Source organism: Sturnus vulgaris, chromosome 1, assembly GCF_052056855.1.
Source record: "Sturnus vulgaris isolate bStuVul1 chromosome 1, bStuVul1.hap1, whole genome shotgun sequence".
NCBI classification, from domain to species: domain Eukaryota; kingdom Metazoa; phylum Chordata; class Aves; order Passeriformes; family Sturnidae; genus Sturnus; species Sturnus vulgaris.
The window spans coordinates 128,572,009-128,582,989 of NC_142243.1; the positions used below are offsets into that span (position 1 = coordinate 128,572,009).

At 40.4% G+C, this 10,981-nt stretch overlaps 1 protein-coding gene across 1 annotated transcript; it reads right to left on the reverse strand.

Moving 5' to 3' along the window:
- Nucleotides 1-565: 565 nt before the first annotated feature.
- ZFAND1 (zinc finger AN1-type containing 1) lies at nucleotides 566-10,177 on the reverse strand. Its single transcript, XM_014870730.2, has 8 exons — nucleotides 10,098-10,177; nucleotides 9,061-9,103; nucleotides 7,776-7,815; nucleotides 7,294-7,421; nucleotides 7,117-7,208; nucleotides 6,212-6,336; nucleotides 3,598-3,753; nucleotides 566-3,454 (listed from the first exon to the last, which is right to left on the reverse strand). The coding sequence occupies exons 1-8, from the start codon at nucleotides 10,150-10,152 to the stop codon at nucleotides 3,284-3,286; spliced, it is 810 nt and encodes a 269-aa protein (XP_014726216.1). The 5' UTR covers nucleotides 10,153-10,177; the 3' UTR covers nucleotides 566-3,283.
- Between the last annotated feature and the right edge of the window lie 804 nt (nucleotides 10,178-10,981).

Here is a 10,981-nt window from a genome sequence, read left to right on the forward strand (position 1 = left end):
GGGAAACCTGTGCCAGTGCCTCAGAACCCTCAAGGAGGCTGAGTGCATAGAGTTCAACGATTTCTGAAAGTAATTTGCAGTGCAACTGATGCATCTTCAGTATTAATTAAAAATCATACAGAGGAAAAAAAGTTCCAAGCCTGATACCACTTTCTTTTTTCTTTTTTTTTTTTCTGTAGTCTTTTGAGCCTATTTTCTGTCATCAAGTAAAGGCAAAACATAGAGGGCTTGTTTTGTCCTCAAAAATTCCAAGTGATGTAACTGACTCTCCTATGTTAAATGGTGATCTGGCTAAACAGGGAAGGGTTGCAATTTGTTTTATGCTTAAAATAATTATAAAATGTCTACCACACCGAAAGAAGCAGTCTTACCCCACTGCCCCAATGCCAACCCAAGGCACAGCTAGGCCAAAGGAAAAAAGTTTTGTCCTTTTCACATCACTGAAAAACATTTTCCACTTTCATTGAATCTGTTGTGTGGGGCAGGTCACTGTGCAATTCCACATTTCCTCCTTCCCATCTCAGGAATAAGCCTGCTTTTTGAAGTATTCACAGTCTTTAAAGAATTACAGAGATGATTAGTCGTGTTTTCATTGAAAATTTTGCAATTCGTTCTTTACAAGGTTATACCAAAAGCACACAGACCATTGAAAGAGGCACTCAGACTCAGATTTTTGTTGAGGCAAGCAGCTGAACATACCTCAGTACAATCTATAAAGGACTGCACAATTGTTACGAAAAATGGCTTGACATTAATATATACTTAACATTACAGCAAGGGTTTTACAAGAGATTTCTGCATTCACCTTAAAATCAGCAGTAGTAAAACAGGAATGCCTGAAGTTCTCTCCTAACAAATATAAGAATTTTCCTAATCCAAACCACAATTTCTACTCCAGCTGAAATGAAATATTGTATTTTATATACAAAGCTACTAGGAGGAAAACTATATGGCAAGGTGTATTTTTATGTGGCACCTGATAACTGGATGAACAGAGGTGGCCTGTTATTGATAAAAGGTCTGCAATCCAGACTGATCACACCTCAGGGTGCATTCTTTTCCAAAACAGACACAGAAACAGAAAATTGCAAAAATACAAGTAGAAGAGTTTACTGCCTGCTGTCTTAGTGTGATACATTATTTCTTATTTACTACAGCATTGCCCAGCTGATCTAACAGGTCAGGTATCCATGCAGATTTGAACTCTTGGTGTTAATACAATGCTTTCCTGTTGTGCATATTACAAACACATGCCAGGCAACCTTGTAGTAATGTTTGAAGCGAACAAGACCAGGAGCTGCTACCACAGCATCTCATAAAATGTTTGTAAATCCTCGACCTTGTGCAGTCTCTAAAAATTGCAGTTAGAACAACTAAAATGCTTGATATTCGCTTATTTTTGTAGTTTGTCTGAAAGCACTGGTAAAATCAGGAAGTATTTTTTTTATTAATTCCTCTTCTTGCTTGCATAACTTTACATAGATTTTTTTGCATCAAGTTAAAAGTTTTATTTATTAACTTTGAATTGAAACAGTTCAGCACCTTCTAAGCACAGGCCTGTAAAATTAACAGTGGTTTCAAATGCAAACGGACTCCTCCAAAGTACTTGGTTTGTTTTTTTTCACATGCAGTTGTTGAACTTTCTGTAGAAAAATATGCTAAAATATTAAAACAAAAACAAAACAAAAAAAATGCTAAGTAAAGATATGCTGGAATCTAAACTGGTAAAATTAGAGCAATTCTAGCCTAGGCAAGATCGTAAAGGGCTGGAAAAGTTTCTGCTTTTGTTCCTAGTACCATTGATCAGGGTGGAGTTTTCACCTCAATTATTTTTCTGTCAGATTAATTTGGTTTTGCTTCTCAGTTTCTGAAAATTACCTGGAATGAGCTTCTGTGTACAATCCTAGACACATTCCTGGAATAAGATGATAGTGAAAACTTTTTGGAGTCTTACCGACTATGACTTGCCATGTTTGTACTGTCATTTACAGGCTGATAGCCCTTAGCCATTACTGGCAATTGATGAAAGCAACCACCCTGGTAAAACCTTTGAGGTCTCCCCAAAGATTTACTTCCTGTATCCCAAGTCTATCTTCTCTTTATCCACATAAAAGTATTATTCCAATTATTTTGCCTGCAATTGCTAAGGCAGAAAAATCAAGGGCAGGAGGAAGGGTATAAGTACAGAATGAAGATTTTCTGCTAAAAAGAAGATAAATGACCCTGTTGCACAGCAGCATTTTTCAATTGCTTTTGTAGCAACAGTGCAGGCAACAAGTTCTGTTTAGGGCTCTTCCCAACTCACTGGTTCCACAATGCTGGCTGGCCTCTTACTGTATATTCTGTACCACAGCAGCCTAAGATAAAAAGAAAGATGAACAGACAATCGCAGATGAAAGGGAGAAAAACAAGTAACAAGGGAAAAAGGAACTGTTCCTCTTGTACTGGAAAGCAAGACTACAACTGGAGAGATAGGCAGGAGAAGGCAGGAAAATGCTGCTGTACTTTCAGCTGTCAGGAGACAAAGATTTCCAAAATATCCATCCACTGAAAACCCTTTCCTTCGTAGAAACCAAAACCACCTCCCTTTGTGTGCCATCCATACCACATCCAGTAATTTATTCATCTCTAAGTCATGTTACAACAGTTATGAATAGTAGTAACTACAGTAAAGAGTACTGTAAAGCAAAATAAGTGGCAGGCTTACCAAGATCTTTTATCTCCCACCTAATCACACAATGAGATTTACAATCAGGATGACACCTGAGTGAATTTACTTCTGCTTCATAAAGCTTTCCTTCTCAATGTCATTAAACTATTACAAGAAGAAAATGTGGACCTGGTGTATAGACAGTGCTGGTTTCCAAATGCAATCAAATCTGTCTGTGTAGATGCAGAGAAGATACTGCAATAGCATAATATCTTTCATTCCTTCAGAAAGCTGTCATACTGCAAGTTTACATTTTCATTATTTATTAAGACATACTGTCCCCATCACTTCCACAAAAATAAATACCAAATTTAAGAAAACATTCTTGATCTTATACAGCTCAATAGAGCAAGAATTTATTCTGGAATGTGAATATCTGTAATATTAGTTATAATTTTCCTTGCAGGACACAGTTCTTCTGCAGTCAGGCAACTGAGAAATTGATGGGAATTGTATCTTTACAATGGAAGACAGATTCTGGCATACCAGTGATTTTAAAAGAAAACTGAACTTGCTTTAATTCCGTGCTTCTAAAAAAGATTAGATTTTTTTTTGTTTGTGAAAACTTATTGACTAACTAAAGTAGGATTCTGTATCTTCTATAAATAGAACATCATTATCAAGATACTCCAGAATTATATTCCCTCCATTGTACAGTGGATAGTCTTTATCAGATAGCCATGTTTCCAGCGTGTGCTCAAATGGCAAGGCTTCTCCAGAGGCAGTATGGCATAATCTAAGCTTCTGTAAAACAAATAGCACAGAAATTAATGCCAAAATTGCCTATCCAAGATGAAAGAAGTGGGGTGAGAGAGGCACAAAAGGCTAAAGAAAAACTTAAAACCAAAATGCAAAAACCTGGAAAATGTTTGTTATTGCTGACTTACCTGGGATGTTGATTTGTTGTTGTCATTTTTAAGGCTTGCTAAGGAAGCTGCAAAATCTACTACTTTGCCAATACTCCATTTACTGCAAAAGAACATAGGTTTGCTTTTCTCTTTGCTCCCTTTTGGTAAAAATACTTGAAAATAAATTCTTTCTGTCTAGAAAAACATGAAAAATAAAACAAAAATTAGGCACAGAAGAAACACATCATTCCAGTCATATACATCTAGTAAGTTTTTTAAAGTAAAACTTAAAACTTTTTAAAGTTTTTCAGTAAAAAACTTAAAACTTCATCCCCAAAATTACCAACTGAAATTTGTTTTATTCCATCAGAACAATTTTATTACAAAGTTCTAAATTACCAAGATCATCAAATCCAATCCTCTCCAGCTGCAGGCATATATAGGATGGACAGTAAGTTCTTAAAGGTGGAGAGAACATCTCTTCCCACCAGTCCCACAGCACACTTATATATAGACACACATGAAAAGGTATCTGCCCTCATGAGAATAAGGTGAGTTTGAATAAGCAGTATTTGGTTTTGGCAGCAGTATAGTGTCTCAAATTGGAATGCAAAAGCAGTTAGAGCAGTTCACTGTATTAGAAATGCTTGCTTCACAAACCAGAATTGAGATCATGACTAGCTAATCCTTTATCCTGTACTGTATCCTCCTTTTATGTACTAAACACTCTTTCTACTAGACTGAAAAATTTGTTTAAGAAATGTCAAGAGTAATCTATGAGGGAGAGATTCTGAATGGGACTGGAGTAAAATATAGCAAACATGACTGCTATATATTTATCATTTAGGATCATCCTTGCTGAGTCAAAGCCAGAAACTATCAAACAAGACAGAAGTCTTCTTTTTGAAGGATTTATTGATGGGTTACCTAGGAACATATGGAACTACCTCAGTCATGTTCATAAAACTGACTTTGAATTTCAACTTGTGCATTTTCCTTGAAATCTGGGAGTGTTTTCCACACAGAAGAAAAGAGAATCATGTCCTGGAGCTATCCCTCTGAAACATCAGAAAATATTGGTAACTGGAGTAAATGGAGCAGTGGTTTCTTACTCAATTGTCAAGGTAAAATTGGAACTCTCTTTTGTCTCCCTGCATCCCCCAAAACCAGCAAATGCAACCAGGAAACCTAAATACATTCAGTATGGATATTCTGTGAGCTGCATTCAGGGGAACACAAACTGGACTATTTGAACAACTGATGAAGAAACAATGCCTGGGCCTCACACAGGAGGACACCTTTTCTAGGGACTAAATGGATTGTGGGCAGGAAATAAGCCCCCGGTCCACTTGGCAAATTAATTATGTTGGACTTCTCCGTTGAACACCCGAGGGGTGGTGTTACACACCCTTACTGGAGATAAAATAAGGAAGGCTTAGGGAAAGCTTTTGCTTGTGGTAAAGCTGATTTTTTTTACCACTCTGTCAGGATTTAATCAACAGTTTGCTAACACTCCCATGCCCTCTGCTGTGCAGTCTGACAATGGCATTCATTAAAAAGAAAAAAAAAATCCAGGAATGGTAGGACGATCATGGAGTTGTCTGGGTGTTCCACCTGTCCTCAAAGTAATGATGCAGTCAAGAAGTGGAATGGTCCACTAAAATGAGCTCTAGGGCAAAGTTTCCTTATGGGAAAATGGGGTAAAGCCCTACTTAATGCTGTTTGATGTTTAACCAGACACCCAGATCCACACCAGATCCACCAGATGCCCAGTGGAAGAAGCTCATTTTCCTGTTCTCTGACCAGTAAAATGTCTAACAAACCCTCTACTGTCAGCCCTTCTCTTTTTTCAAGGTGATGATGTTCTTATTAACTACCCTTATGAAGTTTAAAATATTTGTCTGTCCCTTTACTAACTCCCAAAGTAAAGGGCACATGAAAAACTGTTGCTAAATGGGGAGTCTGTTTACTTTCACTGAGGTTTGGATAATTCCCAAGAATGAGTAATTTCAAAATTAGCAAAATCAAACTTTTAAGGCACATTCTTATGATAAGACTACACTGTCCACTGCAATGCCCCAGTATCAAACAATTACATGTTTCAGGGCTAGATGATGTGAAATATTGATATTACTAGCCAAGTATTGAGATTTGACACTATCTGCAAAGGGTCCAGGTGATAAGCAACCACAAGCTAAGATTGCTATAAAATTCTGGGCCACACTACTTACAAAATTGTGCTACAGAGATTCTAGAAATTCTGTTCTAGTCTAATAATAAAATTCTGTGCTCTGCTGATCATCAAAATCTGCTAAAATAATAAGCTTTAGTACAACTTAGTGCTGTCATCTTTCTGCCAAGAATTCCCAAAACCCATTTGTCCCTGCAGTGCTAAGTGACAGCCATGTGGCAGGTAAATATATTTCTGCTATAAAATAATAGAATTTGACTCCACTGCTCCAAACCCCACACAGATATCTTATAGACTAGTGAGACTGCTTTTGGATACCAGGCTGAAATATACATTTAAGGGATTGTGGTCTTGAAAAATTATATCCAAAACCAAGCTGAGGGAACTTGATGAAGACCAAGCAATTTAGAAAACTTTCCAGTTCCTTTTAGAATTCAGTTATTGAAAACAAACATCACTGACCTGAGGCAAGGACTTGTCCCCACATGCATGCATTTTCAGTTTCATTAATGCCACTTTTGCTGCTGTCTCACTGTTTTTTGCTCCTTTACGTTTTTTGCTTTTCACTTCGTCACTTTTTTTAGAATCTGTGAACAACATTATTCCTGTTAGTGTGATCATTCTGACAGTTTCCTGAGCATATTCTATGACATAGACCCACTTAGTCTGTTGGGTCTCATTGTATTGCCAAGGATCCTATCCCTTTTCGTGTCTATTCATATTCTCCCAAAGTCATGTACTGGAATTTTTAGTTCCAGCAGAATTCTTTTATATTGAAAGGTAGATGAACATTATCACCATGTAAACACAGGCTGCAAAAGCCAAATAGATAAAAATTTTTAAGTTTCTACACCTTTGGCCATCACAGCATTCATATGGCAACATTTCAGGTCCTCCTTTGTACACATAACCCCACAGCTTTTCCATCCTAAAGCTTGTTTAAAACCTGCAAAACCTGCATGGTAGAATCAGACTTTTCTGGCCATCTTGATTGTGTAGGTGTGATCCCAGCAGATTGATATGCACATCCAACACAATTGCATTATTTGCACATGAAGTAATACATAAATAATAATGGCTAGGTACAACTGATTATATTACAGTACTTGTAGAATGACAACAAGACAGTAATTCTGAAAGAAACCTGCGCCCCATTCATTCTTTAGAGATTTTCCTTGTACTGTTGTTTTGGTTCAGTTTAGATGAACAGTATTAAATGCTGACATGTAAGGTTAGGGCTAGTTAACCAAGGAACTCCCATCCTTTCTTCTTATTTGGTCAAACCTGACCCCTCGAAGGAGGTTAGAGGCTCAAATAGTGTTTGGAAAAAAATATAAGAAAAAGAATATACATCCCTCTGTACTTGCCTATAATATGTTGAACAAGCTGCTGGGTGGCAGCCATTCGAGGTTTTGGTGTGTCCAGCTTCTCACATTCATGATCTGATTGATGACGATGTCTGTAAACAACAAAGTAAAACTTCTATTGACTTTTCCATACATTAGTGAATGAATATTGATGTTTAAACACTCTGTTCCACTCACCTGAGACAAAAATGTTTTTCACAGTAAGGACATAACACTGGTAAAAGCTCCTTTCCATTGCAGTCCTTGTATGAGCATGGGTAAGATTTGTGCTGATCAGGTTTCACAGAACTGTTTCTTATATTCACCTAGAAGTACAAAATATTTTGTGTAAATAAACAGATACTACAGATATAAGTTACCATCCCAGCTTTCCCAAAGATCTGTGCTAGCTCTCCTTTCTATGGGCAAACCTGGTCCAGCTATTCTCTCCTATTTTTGCCCTGGTTATGTTTAGGTCAGAGGCAGAAGAAGAACCATCATCCTACTCAAAGTCAATTTACTTCTGAGAGGAAGAAAAAGAGTAAATTCATTTTTACAGCTTTTCACATTCTCAGTTAAATAATTCATACTTATATACCACATGCATTCATCTAGTCTGAAAACACAGATCTAAGCTGCATGGAATTTTAATTTAAGGCTGTCATATTTTATTAGATTACCTCAGAACACCCATGAGCATCCCGGCTCCTGTGCTGAAGGCTTTGTGGAAAAAGAAGACAATATCACACTGTTATCAACATTTCAGGAAAAAAAAACCTGCATATGAAAAGATTTAAGTGTTTAAAGAGTAATCTGACAAGTTTTATCATGGCAAAACTTCAATTAGACAATGAATCTTCTCCAAAGTTTCTTCTATCCTATGCATTTCACTTTTTGAATGGATAGATCATATTCTTTCTTAGATTGTAAAATATTTAGCTTTTGGAACTAATGCCTCAAGATAAACAAACCATTTCAAGTACATGAAGACATTAGCATGCTTAAGAGTTCAGTTCAAAGCAACCAGAGTTTGTCTGTTTTAATGGATTTTCAATCACCTTCCATAATGGCAAAAATCCCTTGAAGGCTTCTGGTATGTTAGAAGTGAAATCTGCCCCCAGTCTCTGAGCTTCTCTCAGCTGCCCTCTGCTAATCTGAAGTGTAAATCAAAGTGCAGGCCTTGCTTTCAACCTTACAAGAAACCTCAAATTTTTTTTCAAGAAGAAAACATAATCAGCCATCTCCTTTTGTGACAAGGTCACCCAGTTAGTTGACATTGGGAAGGCAGTAGATGTGATGTTTTGCATTTTAGCAAAGCTTTTGAGACTGTCTCTCAAGAGTGTCCTGGACAAAAGATCCAGCACACAGCTAGACAAGTCTGTAGTATGATGGGTGAGCAACTGGCTAATGGTTTGGGCTTAGAGAGTCACAGTTAATGCAACTGCTTCAAACTGGTGGCCAGTGGAGTTCCCTAGGGCTCAATTTTAGTGCCAGTGCTCTTTAATATTTTTATAAATTATTTGGAACATGGTTATGGTTGCCAACCATCCTAAACCAGGAAAAGCTGTGAATTCCCTTGAGCGTGGAGAAGTCACACAGAGAGATTCTGGACAGACTAGAGAGCTGGGCAGTCACCAACTATATGAAATTTAATGAGAGCAAGTGCAGGATTCTTCACCTGGGATGAGGAAATCCTGGTGACCAGCATACAACATGAGGAAATGGAAAGCAGCTGTGTCACAGGAAGTTCAGGTTGAACATCAGGAAAAGATTCTTGGAGAGGGTGGCTGGGCACTGGAATGGGCTCCCCAAGGATGTGGTCATGGCACCAAGCCTGTTGCAAGGATTGTCTGAATGACGCTTAGTCATGCTTAGTTTTAGTCCTGTGAGGAGTAGGGAGTTGGACTTGTTGACCTTTGTGGGACCCTTTCAACTTGAGATACTCTTGTGATTCTTTGAACTTACCAAAAGATACCTGAACAGCCATCACATACAAAGGGAAGAAAATCTGAAACAAAGAGATTTGTTTTCAGTTAAGACAACATGGTTGTTGTGTTGCTAATAGTTCCTAGCTTAATTTTCACATAATTAACTTTTGCTTACCAACATCACAGGGTAGGTATATTTGAAAGAACACTTAGCAACTGTATCTACACTTCAGCTAGAAGTGGCTTTTGTTAACTCCCCCTAATTAGTATTACAGAAAAATATATGAGCAGGTAAATTATACTTATATACAGTCCAGAAGTTGGAATTAGGCTTTTAATTCCATTTGTTTCAATATCAAGCTATGATACTGGAACAGATGGCTTGCAATAAAAATTACTAGTTATGTAAAAAACTGAATTTATTGCGAGACCACTCAGAACAGTATTTACTGACAGTGGACAGTTTACATTTTTTTAATGGGCTGCCAACTGGAGGAAATGCTGGCTCTTTCGAAGGGAGAGCATCTCCTCCACTGGACAGTCATAATGATCCTGTCCCTTCTTCACATCATATCGTACATACTGTCTTTGGGTGATTAAAATTGCATACACTTCCTAAGCCTCTGTACACATCCCCTGCCTAATGTTTACAGATAAAATCACTTCACTGTCTGCCGAACACTCAGCAGCAAATGCCAGGTCCAGTCCACTACTCTGTTTCTCCATCCTTCGGATTTTATTTTGACAAACCACACGCAACTGGACCACGCAGCTCAGGTCACGACCATTTCGATGCCTTCATCTCTGACTGGTCCCTCAGCTTTCGGTACAGGCGGTTCTGCTGCTTCTTTCTGAGAGGTTACACTTCCAGTCGCACTCCCCAGGATCGCTGAAGGCAAGCGTGAGGAAGGGGCAAGCGGGCTATTAACCACCCAGTGACACAACCAGGTGACAGGTGCTGGCACTGGACCGAGCAGGGCTGCAGCAGCACAGAGCACTCCCCGAGCGGGGGGCATCCCCCGCACCATCCCCACCATCCCCGTCTCGGCCAGGACCCGCCGCGCTCTCCCTTACCGAGCTGGCGGCACTCGGGCACCCCGCAGTGCTTCCCCAGCTCCAGCTCCGCCATGTCCGCCGCACGCAGGAGGCGGAGCAGCGGCGGGGGCGGGTGCGCTGAGGACCCGCCCCGGGGCGGGCGGGGCGGAGGCGGGGCCGGGGGCGCTGGGGACCCGCCCACACCGGGCAGGGCCCGAGCCCGAGCCCGAGCCCGAGCCCGAGCCCGAGCCCGCCCCGCCGGCTCGGAGCTGCGGGGAGCCCGGCGGGACCGGCTGCAGCCCTTGTCGGCCCAAGGCTCAGACTTCAGTGGGCCCAGAGGCGCGGCTTGTGGTCCTCGGGCTGTTCCAGGGCGAAAACAAACAAACAAACAAACAAGCATGTTTTGTGTGTTACCTGTGCCCCCATTTGCGTCGTCCCTCGGGGCAGAGGCTGTTCCCGGAGGCAGAGCAGAGGTAGCCCGGCTTCCCGAAGAACTTCATGCGCCCTGTAACCTGTTGATGCCACTGAGGATTCCTTAGCGGCGCACCCACCACTTTTGTAAAAAAACACATTCCTACAGAATTCAGTGTTTTTCCCAGCCCTGACCCGCGTGCACGCCTATGCCCGATGGTGATGCCTTCCCGATAAACCCTACCTGAGGCTTGTCTCCCATTCTGGGCTCCCCCGAGAGAGAGAGAGAGACGTGGAGCTCCTGGAGAGGATCCAGCAGAAAGCTACAAAATTTATCAAGGGACTGGAACATCTCTCTTCGGAGAAAGACTGAGAGTTGAGCCTCGTCAGCCGTGAGAAGAAGCGACTGAGAGGCAACCTCAGCAGTGTCTATAAGCATCTTACGGGAGGGTGCCAAGAGGCTGGGGCCAGGCTCTTCTGCGTGGTGCCAAGCAATAGGACGAGGCAACAGG